At 50.3% G+C, this 19,891-nt stretch overlaps 2 protein-coding genes across 3 annotated transcripts; one reads left to right on the forward strand and one right to left on the reverse strand.

Moving 5' to 3' along the window:
• Positions 1-5,403: 5,403 nt before the first annotated feature.
• Sigmar1 (sigma non-opioid intracellular receptor 1) lies at positions 5,404-7,762 on the reverse strand. Of its 2 annotated transcripts, none has more exons than XM_051158014.1 (4): positions 7,515-7,762; positions 7,153-7,353; positions 6,951-7,043; positions 5,404-5,765 (listed from the first exon to the last, which is right to left on the reverse strand). In XM_051158014.1, the coding sequence occupies exons 1-4, from the start codon at positions 7,663-7,665 to the stop codon at positions 5,554-5,556; spliced, it is 657 nt and encodes a 218-aa protein (XP_051013971.1). In that variant the 5' UTR covers positions 7,666-7,762; the 3' UTR covers positions 5,404-5,553. The 2 variants fall into 2 exon arrangements, with proteins under 2 accessions (XP_051013971.1, XP_051013961.1); XM_051158004.1 differs by having other exon boundaries at positions 5,404-5,895; positions 7,515-7,759.
• A 6,665-nt stretch (positions 7,763-14,427) lies between these two features.
• Positions 14,428-18,012, forward strand: Galt (galactose-1-phosphate uridylyltransferase). Its single transcript, XM_051158027.1, has 11 exons — positions 14,428-14,581; positions 14,905-15,074; positions 15,495-15,570; positions 15,730-15,778; positions 15,907-16,036; positions 16,166-16,222; positions 16,393-16,515; positions 16,757-16,889; positions 16,997-17,080; positions 17,395-17,549; positions 17,800-18,012. Exons 1-11 carry the CDS (start codon positions 14,500-14,502, stop codon positions 17,884-17,886), a joined length of 1,146 nt encoding a protein of 381 aa, XP_051013984.1. The 5' UTR covers positions 14,428-14,499; the 3' UTR covers positions 17,887-18,012.
• Positions 18,013-19,891: the final 1,879 nt, after the last annotated feature.

Below are 19,891 nucleotides of genomic sequence, written 5' to 3' on the forward strand. Positions count from 1 at the left end.
TCTGTAACTCTAGTTCCAGTGGAGCTGACACCCTCACACAGACACAGACAGGCAGAACCCCAATGCTAAGAAAATAAAAATAAATTATATAAAAAGATGGCATATTTTAAAAAAGATTTATTTTTATGTATTTAAGGACTCTATCTGCATGTCCACCTGCAGGCCATAAGATTCCGGTATAGACAATCGTGAGCCACCATGTGGTTGCTGGGAATCGAACTCAGGACCTCTGGAAGAACAGACAGGGGGCTGGCGAGGTGGCTCAGAGGTTAAGAGCACTGGCTGCTCTTCTGAAGGTCCTGAGTTCAATTCCTAGCAACCACATGGTGGCTCACAACCATCTATTAATGAGATCTGGTGCCCTCTTCTGGCCTGCAGGTGTTACATGCAGGCAGAACTATGTATACATAATAATAAATAAATCTCTTAAAAAACAAAAAACAAACAAACAAACAAAAAACCAGACAGTGCTCTTAACCTCTGAGCCATCTCTCCAGGCCCCGCCTCTGGTTTTTGTGAGGCACCTCCTCTAAAGAGGCAAGTATGGTCAATAAATGCTGGTGTCCAGAACCAGACTGGTAACAACGGAGGTGGTAGGGAGTGGCGAGAATCTAGATGGTTTTAGTGTTGTTTCAAGACTAGGTTTTTCTATATAGCCCAGAATTCACTATGGGGGCCAGGCAGCTCCTGAACCCACAGTTCTCCGATTTTGTAGGCTGGGATTACAGGTTTCTGCATATGTACCATGTGCCACTACTCCCACCAGGTCTGGATATGTTTTTAATATAAGCCTGAGGATTTGTGGGTAGACTGTGAGCTGTGAGACCATCCAGCATATGAAGGTTTCAAAGTGTAGTCGAAGGCAGTGAAGACTGCACCATGGTGGGGTCGCATAAGATTGGGAAATAAAGCAGTTTCCTTTGGGCATCTGGAGACACCTATTAAAAACAACCAGGTGAGACGGGCGTGGTGGCGCACGCCTTTAATCCCAGCACTCGGGAGGCAGAGGCAGGCGGATCGCTGTGAGTTCGAGGCCAGCCTGGTCTACAAAGTGAGTCCAGGATGGCCAAGGCTACACAGAGAAACCCTGTCTCGAAAAAAGAAGAAAAAAAAAAAAACAAAAACAACCAGGTGGGGGCTGGAGAGATGACTCAGTGGTTAAGAGCGCCGCCTGCTCTTCCAAAGGTCCTGAGTTCAATTCCCAGCAACCACATGGTGGTTCACAACCATCTATAATGTAACCTGATGCCCTCTTCTGGCTTGCAGGTGTACAAGCAGACAACACTGTATATATAATAATAAATAGATCTTTATTTAAAAAACAACAACCAGGTGAGATATTGAATAAAGGGAGTAAGATGCCCAAAGCTGAAGCCCTGGGAAGAGACTGAGGTGGTTTGAACAGGAATGGCCCCCATGGATCCATGTATCTGAATGCTCGGCCATAGGGAGTGGCACTATTAGGAGGCGTGGCCTTGTTGGAGTAGGCGTGGCCTTGGAGTAGGTGTCCTTGGAGTATGTTAGTAGAAGTGGCCTTGTTGGAGGAAATGTGTCACTGTGGGGGTGGGCTTTGAGGTCTCCTATGCTCAGGCTCTGGCCAGTGTGGAATGCAGTTCCCTTTCCACTGCCTTCAAACCAAGATGTAGAGCTCTCAGCTCCCTCTCCAGCACCACATCTGCCTGCACAACGCCATGCTTCCTGCCATGATGATGGTGGACTAAACCTCTGAAACTGTAAGCAAGACCAAATGAAATGCTTTCCTTTGTAAGAGTTGCCTGGATCACATCTCTTCACAGCAATGGAAACCCTAAGACACACAGATAGAGGAGTCAAGATGTGTGGATGCAGCACAGAGAAAGATTGTACAAGCCAGAGAGGCCAAGGATACAGGAGAGCACAGCCCACAGAATCCACCGAGGAGGGCTCACAGAAACGGAAGTGACAAATCCTGGAGCCTGCATGTGTCTTCTACATTGGTCATGGTTATCAGCTTGGCGCTTCGGCAGACTCCTAACTGTGGAAGCAGGGGCTGTCTCTGACTCTGCTGCCTGCTCTCGGGACCCTTTTCCTCACCCGCCTGTAATATGAGGGTTTGTGCCTGGTCTTATTGTAACTTGTTATGCTGTATTTGGCTGATGTCCCTGGGAGGCCTGCTCTTTTCTGAAGGGAAACAGAGGAATGGATCTGGGGTCGAGGGGAAGTGAGGCAGGGACTGGGAGGAGTGGAAACTGTGGTCAGGATGTATTGTATGAGAGAATAAACAAACAAACATATGTAGCCAGGTGGCGGCGGCTCATTCCTTGAGAGGCAGAGGCAGGTGGATCTGAGTTTGAGGCCACCCTGGTCTACACCCCGGTCCAGGACAGCCAGGGCTACACAGTGAAGCCCTGTCTAAACTCACTCACACACACACACACACACACACACCAAAACCAAGATAAGCAGACAAAAAGATATGTAGCCGAGTGTGGTGGTGCACACCGTTTATTCCAGCACTCGGGAGGCAGAGGCAGGTGGATCCCTGTGAGTTGGAGGCCAGCCTGGTCTACAAAGGGAGTCCAGGACAGCCAAGGCTACACAGAGAAACCTTGTCTCAAAAAACAAAACAAAACAAACAATAAGATATGTAGATGTTACCTATTTTGGGTGTATCTGTGCTGAAGCCAGAGGACACAGGGGGCCCTACTCTAATTCTTTTCACCTTATTCCCTTGAGACCGGGTATCTCACTGAACCTGGAAGTAGTTTATGGACTGGCAAACCTCAGCAATACCCATGTGCATACCTTTCACATCACTGGGGTTATTGGCACGTGGCCATGCCCAGCTTTTTACATGGGTACAGCTAGGATCTGAATGCAGGACCTCATGCTTTGTAGCATGCACTTTTACTGACTGAGCTATATCCTTCAGCCGTGTAGACTGCATTTAAAGTTACAAGAAGAGGTGGCTGGAGAGATGGCTCAGAGGTTAAGAGCACTGTCCTGCTCTTCCAGAGGTCCTGAGTTCAACTCCCAGCAACCACATGGTGGCCCACAACCATCTCTAACATGATCTGATGCCCTCTTCTGCTATGCAGGTAAAACATTGTATATATAATAAACAAATCTTTAACAAATAATAAAGTTACAAGAAGATAAGGAGCTGTGAATAAAGAAAGAAAATGCTGAGTGTGGCAGTGCCACACACCTTTAATTCCAGCACTCAGGAAGGAAGAGGCAGGTGGATCTCGGTGAGTTCAAGGCCAGCCCGCTCAACAAAGCCAGTCCAGGACAGCTAAGACCACACAGTGAAACCCTGTCTCAAAAAAAAAAAAAAAAAAAAAAAAAGTATCAATAAATAAAACAAAAATTATCCTTGAAGCCAAATTTTTTTAAAGAGATATTATCTGCGTCAAAACAAAGTTGAGGGCCATTGGCACTAAGTGGTTGGACATGAACTTAGAGTGTCCAAGCTCTTAGATTTGAGCCTCAGGACCAACAACAAAAGTTAATAACTATGAGATGGGGCTGGGAGTGGTGGCGCACGCCTTTAGTCCCAGGAGAGATTTCACCAGGGAAATGGAGGTGGATTTCTGCAAATTCAATGCCAGCCTATGAGTGAGTTCCCAGACAGCCAGGGCTCTGTTACACAGAGAAACCCTGTTTCGAAAAACAAAAACAAAAACAAAACAAAGAACTATGAAATGACCAGTGGCTTTAACAACAGAGATGGGGGTGGGGAGGAGAGTCCTTTTTAAGATGGTGATGGGACATCCCTGATGTGCGTGCTTCTAGACTAGAGGCGGAGCTTGTCACAGCCAACATGGTGGTAATGTGGGTTTACAGGGAAAGTATGAAGGTGGCCAATTTGCCCGGGTTTTATATTCAGAGCTACACACTTAAAAGTTGTTGATGCTAGCCAGGCACTGTGGCACATGCCTATAATCCCAGCACTTAGGAGGCAGAGGCAGGTGGATGGCTGTGACTTTGAGGCCAGCCTAGTTTACATATTGAGCCCAGGACAGAAAACAAAACAAAAATTGTTGATGCTTCTTATTGTTTGAGGTAACAGTCTTATTCTGTAGTCCCAGCTGGTCTGTACCCACTGTGTACACCTGACTGGCATGGAGTTTGCAGATCCTCTTGCCTCTGCCTCACAAATGCTGTGATTACAGGCACGAGCCACTCACTCACTATGCCTGACTAGATTTTTGATGTCGTCAAATACGTTTATGTATATAGCCTTTTGTATTTGTGTTTTTTAGAATGTTTAACTTCTAATATTAACTTATCAAGTCCAAGAAATAGGAATGGTCTGGACCTTATTCAACCTAAATAAGACCAGGCTAAAGGTGATACAAATTTGTTGACTAAAAAAAGCTATGAACAAGGTCCTTGGGAGTGCGTGTGCTTTTGGCTCCATCTGCCTTGCGCTTGGTCCGTTTCTGCGCCAGGCAGGAGCTCCTGGAAAATGCTGGGTCAAAGGCAAACCAGAGCACATGAATTCTTGCTCCAAGTGTGGCTGTACCCCATACTCTGGGAGCCCACAAGAAAATCTAGCTGTTTCAGCTCCAAAGTGGGAGCACACTGCCACCCCATGGCCACTTAGGGTTAAACTCTCAGGACCCACCCCCCAGGGCTGATGTGAGAGGAGACAACACACAGGCCTCAGTTATCTCATATCCGAAAACTTACCTGGGACAGATACCACCCAGTCAGCCGGAGATGCGGGAGCCTTCTAGGGTTGTGGCTAATACAGCGCTTGCCCAGCACGCATAAGGCTCTGGCCTAAATTCTTAGGACACAGCAGCCTTCCCTGCTGTTCAGACACAGAAGGAAGTGGAACTGTTTAACAATGTTTTTATTAACAGAGACGGACAGGTAGACAGGGAATCCAACAGAAACGTCTGGAAAACTGATAGGGTGTGCACACACACTAAAGGCTTCTTTTGGAATGGGGGGCCTCCTTGGACCCAGGCTTTACCTCTCTAGGCCCTGGGCTTAAGCCAGCTTTCCCATTACCCCGGCTGCAGGGGTGTCCGAGATGGAGGACCGTCCTTTCCTTTGGCACTCTGAACATCCCTCTGCTTTCCCAGCTGCGCTGGTTGCTGGCTGCAGGGCATGGAGGACAAGCCACAGGGGCGCTTGCATAGCAGGGGGGTGGAATGGAAGATAAGGCATATGGTGAGGAGAGGGGAGATGAAGGGAAGGGCAGCCTAGCTGCATGTGAAAGGGGGGGGGCGGGTCTCCCAAGGGCAGCTCCTCTTCTCCTTCAACCGGAGATCACTACAGGACTGAGGTGTTAACATCTACCCCAGTCCTTAACCTCAGAGCCCTGAAAGCCAGCAGGAAGCTCTGAGTCAGTGAGTGAGTCAAACTTGTGATATGGGTTCAAACATGACCAGCCCCCCTACACCACCCCCCCCCGGAATATATGTGGGGGACTCTGGATGGACATGAGTGCATGACCTTACAGTACACACAAGTCTTAGCATCTCTTTGTGTCTCGTTTGCTCCCAAAAAGGTGTGTCTTGGATGCTGAAGTATGTATGTCCTTCCTCACACAACAGGGACTTAATTATCTGTGTGGTATATGCTGCCGTCTGTGCACATGAGTTCCAGCAAAGTCGATGAACATGGTCCTGCCTGCTCCTGTCCATCCGCAGGTCTCCCCCTCAGGCCTGGCTCCTCAGGGGTCTTGGCCGAAGAGGTAGGTGGTGAGCTCAAGCCGGAGGCCCCTGGCGTAGGAGCGAACAGTATAAAAGAAGGTGAGGAAGTCCTGGGTGCTGAAGACCGTGTCAGCTAGTGCAAAGGCCAGGGTAGACGGGATGACACCTCGGCCGTACTCCACCATCCATGTGTTTGGTCCCCACTCAACGGCCGTTGCCTCTCCAGGGCCATGCACTACGGTCTCTCCTGGGGGGGGGGGGTGACAGACAGAAAACAGCCTCAGGAGCCTAGCTCTGCCACTGCCTTCTACACTGCACCCCCCTGGCCTGTGGGCTATCACTGTAGAGGCGGGGAATGGAAAGACAGTTTCAAGAAAGAAAAAAAAAAAAACCTCTACCCCGCTGGCCTGGCTGTCCAGAGGGGAAAAGAGAGACTAGAAATGTCTAGTCCCAGATAGTCTATGGCATTTCCTGGCCCATGTCCTCTCTTGGGATACGACTACAGAAGGCCACCCCACCCCCATGGCTACAGGCTAATAAAACGGAAGTCAGGGGCATCTGTATTCCCAAGCCTAACTCATATCTAGTGGAAATGTTGTGAACTGTGAGCTGGGCTAATTTGACAGGGGGTGTGGTTACTAGGCTCCCTGAGAAGTGTAGCTGTTCCATCAAAATGCTTGATGCTTACAACCTTACACCGACTCTTCCAAAACTTCCCCCCCCCCCCCCTTTCTTCTTTTAAACAACAATGGCTCAGTAGTTAAGAGCACTCACTGGCTGCTCTCCCAGGGTCCCGGGTTCAATCCCAGCACCCACTTGATGGTTCGCGACAGTTTTGGTAACTTCAGTCTCAGGGATCTGATGCCCTCTTTTGAAGGCCTGACCTGGTGCTCAGACATAAACGTAGGCAAAACATCCAGACGCATAAAAACAAATAAAAATTTGAAAACAACAACAAAAGTACAAAACAAACACCCAAACCCCAAACTGCCTCACTAGTTTAAAAAGAAAGATGGGAAATGAATGTCTGTCTTAATGTTTGGGTATGAGTGTCCCCAAACAACTGCTTGGATAATGGCTGGGTCAAACAGGCCGATTTAAAAAAAAAAAAAAAAATCAGCCCTCTATGACTGGAAACTGCCATGTTCTGTTTCCTTTAACAGATGAAAGCGGCTGAGTTCCTCAGGTCTGCCCTAACCAAACACCTGTGGCTTACCAGGGAGGGAAGGAAGGAACCCATTGGGTAGGCTTCCTCATTACGCCCTTCTCCGGCTCGAGGGCGGGCACAACTTCCTCACTCACCTGGGTAGAAGACCTCACTTTTCGTGGTGCCCTCTCTCCACTGGTGGAAGGTGCCAGAGATGATGGTGTCGGAGATCTCAGCCCAGTATCTCCCTGAACAACAACAAACCAGACATCGACCATCAGGGTATCTCTGTCGACACACAAGCTCAGGATGGGAGGGCACCCAGCCTCCCCAACCCGGCCCACCGCCAACACTGACCCGAGTGTCCACGGGAGCCCAGAGCGGTGCCGAAGAGCAGCACGTACTCAGACAGCGAGGCGTGCAGGAGGCACATGGCGCCCATCCAGCCGCCCGCGTTCACGAACACCCACTGCAGCTCCTCATCCGGCAGCACGTGGCCTGGGTGCAGCCTCCGCAGCTCCACGATCAGCCGAGAGAAGGCCAGCTCATGGTCCAGCCCTGATGCAAAAAAGAAAAAAGAATTTAAAAAAAGGGGGGGGGGAGAGGCGTGGGGTGAGGCCATCCCGAGGGTCCGGGGCTTGGAGGGGGTTAGACGCGCTTCTCGGAGAAGCGCAGCTGCGCTCCGTGCCGGGGCCCTCCCCCCCTCCAACCCAGCTCACCCGCATACTGTCGAGCAAGCTGCGCTATCTCTTCTCTCTGGAAGACGAAGTTCTGCGTGCCCAGCCACAGCCAGACGGCCTGGGTCAGCACCGCGCCAACAGCCAGAAGCAAGGTGACCCATGCCCAGCGCCGGCCCACCGCCCACTGCATCCCAGCGGGCAGCCTGGAAACGCCAGCAGCGAGACTCAACAACCGGGGCGGCAGGTTGTGTACTCACAGCCTCCAAAAAGCCGCTGCCCACGGACGCGCCCCCCCTCCCCTCGACACCGTGGTACGGCTCGCCCGGACCAATCGCGACGCCCCGAATCACTTAGCACCGCCCTCTGGGTTGAACCATTTTCTAGCGAGGCGAGCATCGGGGTTGGGTGGCGCGGTAGGGGTGAGGGGGCGGGGCTCAAGTGTTCAGTCCTGGTGTTTCTCCGCCCCCTCCCTTCCCGCCCCCGTCCCCCGCCAAGCTCCAGGCTCATTTTTGGGGGGATGGGGTGGGGGTGGGCTGGCGGTGGAGGTGAACTGCGGGGAAGGTCTAGAATGGACTGACCCATCTGGGCCGGCGAGCCCAGAAGTAGAGCTTTCTAACTTTCGCTAGCACAGAAGCGAAGAGGAGATAGTGCCACTTGCAAAGTTAGGGATAGGCCTTCCTTAAGCGGTGGCTGTCCCTGAAAGAGGAGGGTGTTTGGGAACCACTCCAAGAGTCAAAGGGCAGAGGGGTGAGACAGCATATGCAAATATATGTATATACGTGTAATATTTTACACAGGCTCTCGCTATGTAGCCCTAGCTGGCCGGGAACTTGCTATGTAGACTAGGCTGGCCTCACCGGGATCCTCCTGCCTTTGCCTCCACCACGGTGTTGGCGGTAAAGGAGTGAACCGACATGCTTGTTTAGCATAGAGTTTTCTCTAAGTCTACAGTTCATTATAAATTCTGGAGCACAAAAATGCGAAAGGCTTTTTAAACCAAATAGACTTATCCACTGGGGAGCTATGGGACTAGATTTTGACGCAGATAGTTCTGGGCTACATAGAAGAGGGGAGCAAAAATTGGAATAAGGTTCAAGGAAGAGAGCACGTATGTCTTAGCATTTAAGAGTATGTATTGACAGCCGGGCGGTGGTGGCCCACGCCTTTAGTCCCAGCACTTGGGAAGCTGAGGCAGGCGGATCGCTGTAAGTTCGTGGTCACCCTGGTCTACAAAGCGAGTCCAGGACAGTCAAGGATACACAGAGAGACTCTGTCTCGAAAAACAAAACAAAACAAAAGTATGTATTGACAGCTTTATCTCTAACATAAAATAAATAAATAAAAGTATCTGCTTCATAGGCCATACCTTCATTATTATTATCGTTAAATGAATTAATATTTTCAAGTAATTAGTGCTCAGCACATAGTTAGGGCTATATGTGTTAGTTACAAAAAGACAACATAAGGCTTGAGAGTGGTGGCACACACTTGTTTTTCTAGAACTTGGGCAGGAAGGGCACGAGGATCTGTAGTTCAAGGTCATCCTTAGCTATGGAGTCAGCATAGGTCACAGGAGGCCACGTCAAAACATCGGCAGCAACAACAACAACAACAACAACAAGAACAGCAACCAAGCCCACGAAGGAGCTAGAAGAATCTAGCCTTATGCATAGGAGTGGTGGGCCGAAGGATCGATACAGTCAAATGTAGCCAAGGGATTCAAGACTTTTTCAGTAGAAGTATGTGGCAGAGTCACTTCCTTTTGCTCTTGAAGGATCAGAGTACATCCCACAATTATCCTCTGTAATCAGATAGGGACAGGTACTGTGTGATTTTATTCTGGACAATGAAATGGAAGCAGAAACACTGTATGGCATTTCTAGTTTCTGAAAACATGTGAAATCTTGGGGCTGGAGAGGCGCCTCAGTGGTTGAGAGCACTGGTTGCTCCTCTGGAGGACCTGGCTGGATTCCTAGTAGGAACATAGTACCTCTCAACCTTTTGTATTTCGGTCCCAGGGGATCTGACTCCTCCTGGCCTCCGTGGGAGCTGCACACACATGGCACACTGACATGTATGCAGGGCTCCTCTTTGTAGCCTTGGCTGTCCTGGAGCTCACTCTGTAGACCAGGCTGGCCGCAAACTCAGAGATCCGCCTGCCTCTGCCTCCCAAGTGCTGGGATTAAATGTGTGTGCCACCACTGCCAGGCAGTAAAGTTTAAAAAAAAAAAAAGTGAAATTCTATGCCTTTTTTTTTTTTTTCACCTTTGCAGTTACAGACAAGATGTTTCCTGGGGAGACCCACCACCACTAGATAGGGAACCCATGACAGTCCAGGGTACAAATACCACCAAAATCCAATTTGGTGGACCAATGAGTTGTATTGGGGTCGCTTCCAGGATCAGAGACGACTCAAAGAGAGCTGCACCACCAAAGCCCACTCCAACATGGTTGACAACTCACAAAAAAGCTGGGAAGCTGGAACATACTGCAGAGGCTGCAGACAGTTCCACAGGCCGGAAGGGGGTACCTTTCCACGTGGTTCAGTGGGTCTGAACCTCTTTCAGGCAGCTCAGCTGGTTTCTGCTTCTTCCAAGCAGCTGGTCTGGTCTCAAGAGCCTTCTTTGCAAAGGGAGACTAGGACAGCCAAGGCTACACAGAGAAACCCTGTCTCCAAAAAATAAGAGTCCTCTTTGCAGCTCAGCTTCATTTTGTCTGAGGACTCTCAGTGTTTGCTGTTCACTCTGGTAGGGAGGGGCCTCATGAATTTGGTCGGTTTCAGGGACTTGCTGATGCTGTTTGAATTGTTTACCTTCCTGCTAAAGGAGCTTCTTTATTTTATTTTATTTTATCCTTTTGGTTTTTTGAGACGGGGTTTATCTGTGTTAGCCTTAGCTGTCCTGGACTCACTTTGTAGACCAGGCTGGCCTCAAACTCACAGCGATCTGCCTGCCTCTGCCTCCCAAATGCTGGGATTAAAGGCGTGTGCCACCACTGCCCGGCTTCAAGGAGCTCCTTATAGGATGGGATGTTTTCATCCTAGGAGGAAACAGTTACACAACATCTATTGTGATGGCTAGTCTTTTTTTTTTTTTTTTTTAATGTTTATTTATTTATGTATGTGAATGTTCTATTGGCATGCATGACAGAAGAGGCATCAGACAGAAGAGGGCATCGGATCCCATGAGAGATGGTTGTGAGCCATTATGTGGTTGCTGGGATTTGAACTCAGGACCTCTGGAAGAACAGCCAGTGCTTTTAGCCACTGAACAATCTCCTCACCCTGTGATGGCTGTTCTTGGTTGTCAATTTAACCACATCTGGAATTTAAAAATCCAGAGGAGTGGGCACACCTGTGAGGGATTTTTTTTCCCCCTTAGTTAAGTCATTTGCAGTTGGAAGGCTTACTTCTAATCCAGATCTTTGAGGTGGGAAGATACACTGTTAATCTGGACCACACCTTCTGCTGTCAGCCTCTCCGTCTTGATGGCAAGTCCATCCCCTCACTGGCCTTAGAGCCTACTTCCTTGGGATTTCAGTGTGTACTGAAGACCAGCTGAGACATCCAGCCTCGTGGACTGAACAGTGGGTGTTTGTGAGATTCTTGAACCCTCACTGGTGAAGAGCCATTGTTGGACTAGCATGCGTGCGGCCTGTAAGCCATTCTAATAAATCATTTTCTCTGTTGCCCTTTCGTTTGCTTATGTTGCAATATATCGTACAGCAGAAAGTAAAGGCTGGAGAGACGGACTATGGCATCCTTGTTTTGTTTTGCGAAATCTAGGGGAGAGTGGCAGGTCGAGGAAACATGTTTTGAAGAGTCTCTAGCATCTTTGTCATTCCTTTTTCTTTTTCTTTTCTTTCTCCCACCCCCCCCCCACCCCCCAGACAGGGCTTCTCTGTGTAGCCTTTGTAGACCAGGCTGGCCTATAACTCACAGTGATCCACCTGCCTCTGCCTCCCGAGTGCTGGGATTAAAGGCGTGCGCCACCACCACCTGGCTATCTTTGTCATTCTTAAATTGATCCTTTTCTAAGACCATTTTTCTCAGACTCAACTACTAGCTGCACTATAGATAGAAATATGTCTCTTGTCTACATGAGTTACAGTAAGTAATCTTAGTTGCTGTAACAGCCCCAACCTCCACGCAGGCAATACCAGAGCAGGGTGTAGCAGGCTTCAGCCTTCATTCCGTGCAGAAACATTTTCTGAGACAATCAGGCCTACTACTTCCCTCTCTGGTCTTTCACAAACCCCTTCCAGCATGGTCCATTAAAAAAGAATAATAAATCCTGCCAGGCATGGTGGCTCATTCTTTTAGTCCCAGCACTCTGGAGGCAGAGGCAAAGGCAGGTGGATCTCCGAGTTCAAGGCCAGCCTGGTCTACAGAGTGAGTTCCAGGACAGTCAAGGGCTACACAGAAAAACCCTATCTTGGAAAAAAAAAAATCCTATGAGGCCAGGCATGGTGGCTCACCCCTTTAATCCCAGCACTTGGGAGGCAGAGGCAGGCGGATCTCTGTAAATTCAAGGCCAGTTTGATCTACGAAGCGAGTCCAGGGCAGGCAAGGCTACACAGAGAAACCCTGTCTCAAACAAAACAATGCAAAACACCAAATCCTATGGCTTTGAGTGACTCCAGGAGGGGACGAATAGGATGAGGATGACAGCCATCTTCTCCAAATGTCACAGCAGAGATCCTAAATAGAGGGAGAGGACCTATCTAGACTACTCTCCTGTCCCCCCTGCCACCCCCCCCGCCCCACTCACAAAAGGGATCTGGAAAGACACACACAGAGGAGGAAGTAGGAAGATGCCCCGGCCCTGCAGGGCATCAGGAGTTAGCTGGACCTAGAGAGTGACATGGGAGCATCAGTGTTCCTGAGTAAAAGTAGCGCCACAGTCTAGTCACTGAAGGAGTAGAGAGCATGTCCTCTTTTCCTGCCCTCATCCTGGTAAAACTCATAGTTCAGTCCCTGCTCTCTGCCCTCTAACTACTGGCTTGTTCAGATTCCAGACTGACGATTTCAGGGCAGATATCAATGACCAATGACCCAATTTTTGCAGCTCAGCTGCCAGTATACCTGGCTCGGCCTAGCCTGCATTCTTATAATGCTAGTAGTCAGGGGGTGGAAGCGGGAAAATGACAAGTTCAAAGTCATGCGTTTACGTAGAGAGTTCAAGGCCAGTCTAGGAGACATAAGACTATGTCTCAGAAAAGAAGGAAGACAATAACAAAGCAAAAAACCAAAACCAAAAACAAAAAAACAAAAAACAAACAAACAAGAAAAACCAAAACAAAACAAAACAACCCCCCCCCCAAAACCCCAAAACCAAAACCAAAAACTTCCTCTAAACAAAATCAAACTTTCTTAAGAGAATACCCTTGGGACCTACCTTGGGCATATGGCTCAGTGGTGAAGAACATTTGTTGTTCTTTCAGACGATCTGGGTTCGATTCTCAGAACCCACATGGTGGCTCACAGCCATCTGTAAGTCCAGTTCCAGGTTGCACAGACATAAATGCTAGAAGAACTCTCACATACATAAAAGAAAACAAATAAATCATAAAAAGAGAGAATGCATACGATGTTTTCCAGACAGAGGCTGAGGCATCTCCACAGTCTGGGGAGCCCCACATTTTCATGTTTATTTATTTTTCCCTTTTGTTTGAGACAGGGTCTCTCTCAAGTAGTTTTGGCACCTGTCCCTGCCCTTCCAAACACCAGTGTGTATCACCTTGCCTGGCCGTTGCTTGTTTTTGAGACTGGCTTCATCCTATTGGTCAGGATGGTCTAGAACAGGCAGGTTCAAATGATCCATTTTGGCTTCTAGAGTAGCTGCGACAATAGGCGAACACACCACTGCGTCTGGCTTCTGTCTGTCTGTCTGTCTGTCTGTCTGTCTTTCTTTCATCTTCTTTTTGTTTACTTTATTATTTATAGATCGGGTCTTGCTATGTAGAACTGTGCAGGCTGGTCTTGAACTTGCAAGCTCATATCTCTGTCTCTAGAGTGCTGGGCTCACAGGTGAACCCCGCCACACGCCGTTTCTCAGCTCTTCTTTCCGAAGCCCGTTTCTGCTGATGAGGATGGAGGTATCTTTATAGTGAGCTACTCACACCTCCAGGCCGGCCTGAAGGACCAGGCTTCAGGCTTCATCTATAGTGATCAAGGCCCCCTCCACCCCCCAACTTTTCTTTTGTTTTGAGACAGGGTTTCTCTGTGTAGTCTTAGCTGTCCTGGGCTTGCTCTGTAGACCAGGCTGGCTTCGGACTCACAGGGATCCACCTGCCTCTGCCTCTGCTGGGACTGAAGGCATCTGCCACCACGCTGCAACCTGTGCCCCAACTTGCTTCTTTGCTACAGTTGCTCCACAGGTGACCCGGGGCATTGTGAGTTCAGGATGTTGCTGTTCTTTGCACAGGGGACTATTGGCAGTTAAAAGATTGCTAGCAGGAGGGGTGTCCTCCAGTGGCGTAGCTGATAATATCACCCAAGTTCCAATAACTATTTTCCCTTATGTTCACGCAAGCACTCCCAGCAAATCTCAGTGGGTCACAAAAAGACAAAAATGAAAATAAGGGAGCTCACTGGGAAGAAAGGTGTCAAAGCTTGAGAAGAAAATAGTAACAGGGGAGGGTGACTATGACCAAAAGTCATTACATTACACCTATGAAAATTTCCCTCCCCTGCCCCTAGTAAATATTTGCTGAATCCGTGGCCAGACGAACGTGCACAGCAACTATTTATCACAGACGCACTTCAGAGAAGTGGCCCCTAATCCTGTGTGAAGTGGGTTATCAAGACCACCCGGCGAGAGGTGTGGCTGTCTTGAGCTCCGCCCTCAAGTGGCAGGCTGGCCAGTCACGTGTTGGCGGCTAGCCAATCATCCAGAGAGAGTCAAGGGGGACGGGGGCGGGGGCGGGGAGGAATAAAGGGAAAAAAAAAAAAAAAAAAAAAAGGAATGTTGAACTTAGGCCCGCGGGCGTTCCCGACTGACCTCAAGTCATTTCAGGTGGCCTTATGTCGCACAGCGGAGCCGACGCGGAGCAGCGCCAGGAAGCGTCAGGGGCGGACACCATGGCAGGGACCTTCCGGGCTTGCGGTAAATTGCTGGGCAGCCTGGACCCGCTGCGGCGGGGAGCCGAGCCTCCTCTCTCCCTAGGAAATTCTTGTCCCAGCGTCAGAGTCCGCACTCCAATCCCAGGAAGGGTGGAGGGCCCGAGGGAAGGAAGGAAAGGCTTGCAGGCCTGTGTGGCACGGCAGAGGTTTAACCCTTTAACTCCCCCGCGCCAGCCTGCGCCGACCGAACGCCCCTGAGCTTGGGCCTGCTAAGGGCATTCCGGCTGTTCGGGGCTGGGGGTGGGGTGGGAAGCCGTAGGGACTGGGAGCTTTTGCTGACTGATCCTGACCGACTGATCTCTCCAGAACACCAGCATGTTCGCTACAACCCGCTTCAGGACGAGTGGGTGTTAGTGTCAGCCCATCGCATGAAGCGGCCCTGGCAAGGACAAATGGAGCCCCAGCTGCTGAAGACGGTGCCCCGCCACGACCCACTCAACCCTCTGTGTCCCGGGGCTACGCGAGCCAACGGGGAGGTGAGCCCAAATACACACCACCTCGTGAACTACGAGGAAATAAGCTCGTCCTTGTTGCTGCCCTCCGCCCACAAGAGGGAGCAGTGGGTCTCCTTTTGGGTCATATCACATCAAGAAATTTTGATTTTTTTTTTTTTTTTTTTTTGGTGGTGGTTTTTTGTTTGTTTGTTTTGGTTTTTTTTGAGACATGGTTTCTCTGTGTATCCTTGGCTGTCCTGGACTCGTTTTGTAGACCAGGCTGGCCTCGAACTTACAGCGATCCGCCTGCTTCTGCCTCCTGAGTGCTGGGATTAAAGACGTGCGCCACCGTCGCCCTTCTGATCTTTAGGGTGTGGCCCTTCCTCGCCCTCCCCCTTGCAGCCTGTGTAGCCCTTGGAATCCCACCAGGTGGTAGTATTTCTAGCCTATTCCTGTCAGTAGGTGAATCCTCACTATAATGGCACCTTCGTGTTTGACAATGACTTCCCGGCTCTGCAGCCCGATGCTCCGGATCCTGGTACGCTCAGTCTAATCACTGTTGTGGGGGTGGGGTGGGGGTGGGGGAGAGACTGGATGTGTTGGGGGAACTTGTGCTGCAAATGGTAATGTCTATCTATCTTTCTTTCTTTCTTTCTTTCTTTCTTTCTTTCTTTCTTTCTTTCTTTCTATATCTCAGGGCCCAGTGACCATCCTCTCTTTCAAGCAGAGGCCGCCAGAGGAGTTTGGTAACTATGGGTTCCCTACAACCTCCAGCCCAGGGTTGAAGACCAAGACCTGGGCTTGGGCCCTGCCCCTAGCGCCCCCCCCCCTCCAGTCCCTGTCCCTCTGTCATCTCCTTTTCCTCACCACCAAGTAAGGTCATGTGTTTCCACCCCTGGTCGGATGTGACCCTGCCACTCATGTCAGTCCCCGAGATCCGAGCTGTCATCGATGCATGGGCCGCAGTCACAGAGGAGCTGGGTGCCCAGTACCCTTGGGTGCAGGTCTGTGAGGGGGGAGACGGAAGTTTGGTTTTTGGGGAGTTAGCGTCACTGCTTCCACAAGAGGTTGACAGGAAGGGGTTGACCTGGTGTCTCTTTGACGACTAAGTCTCTCTTCTCCTTACCCAACAGATCTTTGAAAACAAAGGAGCCATGATGGGCTGTTCCAACCCCCACCCCCACTGCCAGGTAGGTGTGTCGGGGGACTGTAACGGCTTTCTTGGCTGAGTCCGTGCCTGGCATTGTGGATAGGAGAACTAGATTAAGGGACAGGGCAGAAGAGATACACTGGTAGCGAGGGGGCCTTAGAGACAATGGGCTTGCCTGCTCTTCTTTGGGTTTTTTTTGCCCCTTGACAGGTTTGGGCCAGCAGCTTCCTGCCAGATATTGCCCAGCGCGAAGAGCGATCCCAGCAGAGCTATCACAGCCAGCATGGAGAGCCTTTACTATTGGAATATGGCCGCCAAGAGCTCCTCAGGAAGGTGGGAGGGAGCTGGCGGCCTTGTGTCCCCAAGGCGTCTCTGACCCCTTTTGCCATCACAGAGAGACGTGTGTGAAAGGCCAGGGCATTGACCGTCTTCTAAAGGATGACAACGAGGCCTTGGACCAGGGTGGTGGTAGAGTGGAAAGGCTCAATCTAATAGCTCTCTTCTGCCCTCCTGATACTTGTCCCCTCCCCTGCTCTCTCCCCACTCACACCTCGTTTCCATTCTGTGTGTCCAGGAACGGTTGGTCCTAACCAGCGAGCACTGGATAGTCCTGGTCCCCTTCTGGGCAGTGTGGCCTTTCCAGACACTGCTGCTGCCCCGGCGGCATGTGCGACGGCTACCTGAGCTGACCCCTGCTGAACGTGATGGTGAGCCTCCCGGGTAGGACCCTGGGACTGGCTGCTGAATAGAACGGCCAGGGTGGGTGGGGCCAGCATCCATCCCCCAGGCTGAAAATTAGGGCCTCTGGTTACAGATCTAGCTACCATCATGAAAAAGCTCTTGACCAAGTATGACAACCTGTTTGAGACGCCTTTCCCCTACTCTATGGGCTGGCACGGTAAGGCTTTCAGTGTTGGGGTGACCCTGGTACTATTTCTGGGCTGCTGCGTTCTCGCTCAGGGAGATAACAATCTCTACCAGGCCTTAAAACATTTGGTGGTCTTAAAACAAGTGACTAGAGCAGAGGGTGCTGGGACTGGGGTGGGGGCTGGGAGGCAGGGGGCGGAGCAATGTGGCCCCCTAATGCTTGAGCTCCCTGGTGGAAGATGCTGGGAGATGTAGTATTTAAGCACCTGGCCTGGTTTAGGGGAGGAGCTAGGCTGAAGCCTTGGCCAAGGGTCTTCCTGATCGCGTCTGCCTTCTTCCTGTCAGGGGCTCCCACAGGGTTAAAGGCCAGAGCCCACTGTGACCACTGGCAGCTGCATGCCCATTACTACCCTCCACTCCTGCGCTCCGCCACGGTCCGGAAATTCATGGTTGGCTATGAAATGCTTGCGCAGGCTCAACGGGACCTCACCCCCGAACAGGTCAGGGCTCGGAGCATCCCTGCTGTTCTTATCTTCTCTCCTCCCCTCAATTCCTCAAGGGATCTCCATAGTCGGGACGCTAAGGAGCCTCATAAACATGTAGGCGTTGCCGCTCAACTCCACCCCCTAGCTAATCCAGCTGTCCTTGTCACCCGTCTTCCAGTCCCACCTCAGTACTTCCTGGGCCCAGAACTCCATACCAATCTGGGTGACTCTCAACTCTCCCTGATTGCTCTGCATCCCCTTCTAGGCTGCAGAGAGATTGAGGGCACTTCCTGAGGTACATTATTGCCTGGCACACAAAGATGAGGAGACAGCAGCCGTCGACCGACCGTAATGACAGCAGGTCCTTGAATCTTTTGGCCTGACAGAACTGGGATATGGAATTTGGGCAGATGTGACATCAATAAAACTGCATCTCAAATTTTAACCGTATTTTCTGACACCAGAGGGGTGTGAACTGTTACATTCTGGGCTTTGGGTGATAGCTAAGTGTGACTCCAAACACTCTTGCCTAGAGCTTTTCAAACACTTGATGCAAGCATTCCCTTGCCAGCCAGACACAATGGTGCAACACCCGTAATTACGCATTGAAGGCTGAAGTAGGATTGTGAATTTGAGGCCAGTCTGGCTTACTTAGCAAGACTTAGTAGTCTCTGAAACCAAAGCAAGCTGGGCCTCAGGGTACGAATCTGTAATCCTGGCTACCCAGGAGGTTGAGACAGGAGGGTTGCAAATTCAAGGCTAGCCTGGGTAACTTAGTGAGACTGTCTAAAAATAAAAGGTACAGGGGCTGGAGAGGTGGATGGCTCAGCAGATAAGAGCACTGTCTGCTTTTCCAGAGGTCCAGAGTTCAATTCCCAGCCACCACATGGTAGCTCATGACCATCTATAATGTGACCTGGTGCTCTCTTCTGGCCTGCAGGTGTACATGCAAATAAAGCATTCATACATAAATAAAATCTTAAATAAAATAAAATAAGATAAAATAAAAGGTACAAAGGCCCTGTGAAGTATTTCAGTGATAGTGGTTTGCTGACATTCTCAGGCCCTAAGTATGGAGAAAAAAAAAAATTCCCACCTCCACTCTCTGAACAGTATTCGGTATTGTATCCAACCCTCTTACCTTGTGATATAAACGCCATTCTAATTTAGGAGACTATTTTAAAAATCTCGTGTTCTTAGCTTGGCAGAGTCTTCGGGAAAGGCCAGAGCCCTTTTGTGTCTATCATTGACCCTGTTGTTGGCTCACCAAGCCTGAGCCTCAAAGTTTGGTGGGGGAGAGGGTGAGCAAAGCCGTAGTCCCAGTGGTCATCCCAGACACTGGGCTGCTGGCCAGAACACTGGTTTTGTGAGCGGCCACAGCTACACTCTGCTCCAGACCACAGGGGCTAAAGGGGCGGGTTGGGAGTGTCCCTGCGGCTTTGTGTTCTTGGCTTCCTCCATTTCTCTGTGTGGCATACGTAGCCTCAGTACCTACCTGCGTTCCAATCAATGCACCGGCCAGAAAGCTGAACTAAGCACGGACAGGCAGCCATCTTGAGCCTACTCCTTTCTCTTTGGATGTGTTTTTCTCTGTGATAATGGAGGAACAACAGACCATTTGCTTTAGGCGACCCGATGTCACGTGGTCTACTCCAAATTCTAAAGCAAAAGTGAGAGAGTTATGAGTGACACAAGATGGCCAGGATGCCTTCCGACCTGTCCCATCTTTTCCAGGGGAAATGAGTCTTAGGGTTGAGGTGTCACACTAAACCTGGACCTGTAACCGGGCCTGACTTAGAAGTACCCTGGCTTTTCTCTTCCTGCCAACTAACCTGGGATCATTCTTCCTGCGATCTTGGAGTCGTTGTGGGTGCCTGGGATTGAGAGTGTTGCCTGGGTCTGGAAAAAATCAGACAAAGTAGGCGCCTTCCTTGTTCACTGGGTCAGTGGCTGGTTTCTTAGGACAGACGTAAATATACACACACACACCCTAACCTTGCCTCATGTTTGGAATCACCTGGGGAAGTTTTAAAACACAGTGCTGGGAGTCAGATGCAATGGGCAGAGATTGTGATTTTAACTGGCACGGGGTGGCGGGCCCTGGCTGTTCGAAAAGTATAATACTCAACCAAGTTTGAGAACTAGGACCAACCCTCCGGTCTCCCGATCTTATCTCGAGTCAGGGGGCACCTTCACTGAACGCAGTCAGCTGCCCAGTGGTACAGTAGGGGGCCTGAGGCTGTGTGGGCAAGGGCCTTAGCACTTTCAGGCCTGCTGTCCCTGAGGAGGACAGGCCAGGAGAGGTCAGAGGAATTGCACTTTGAGGTTTTGTCCTCGGGAATCACACTCGGCCACCT

The sequence above is a fragment of the Acomys russatus genome, chromosome 2 (assembly GCF_903995435.1).
Source record: "Acomys russatus chromosome 2, mAcoRus1.1, whole genome shotgun sequence".
In the NCBI taxonomy this organism is placed as follows: domain Eukaryota; kingdom Metazoa; phylum Chordata; class Mammalia; order Rodentia; family Muridae; genus Acomys; species Acomys russatus.

Excerpts from the sequence above, each read along its gene's own strand:
- Sigmar1 (XM_051158004.1), bottom strand. The coding sequence starts at position 7,665 with ATGCAGTGGGCGGTGGGCCGGCGCTGGGCATGGGTCACCTTGCTTCTG. Across the intron at positions 7,354-7,514 it reads GCTTGCTCGACAGTATGCGG|GGCTGGACCATGAGCTGGCC; the intron begins GTGAGCTGGGTT and ends TTTTTGCATCAG. Across the intron at positions 7,044-7,152 it reads GGGCTCCCGTGGACACTCGG|GGAGATACTGGGCTGAGATC; the intron begins GTCAGTGTTGGC and ends GTTGTTGTTCAG.
- Galt (XM_051158027.1), top strand. The coding sequence starts at position 14,500 with ATGTCGCACAGCGGAGCCGACGCGGAGCAGCGCCAGGAAGCGTCAGGG. Across the intron at positions 16,223-16,392 it reads ACCCCCACCCCCACTGCCAG|GTTTGGGCCAGCAGCTTCCT; the intron begins GTAGGTGTGTCG and ends GCCCCTTGACAG. Across the intron at positions 16,890-16,996 it reads GACCCCTGCTGAACGTGATG|ATCTAGCTACCATCATGAAA; the intron begins GTGAGCCTCCCG and ends CTCTGGTTACAG.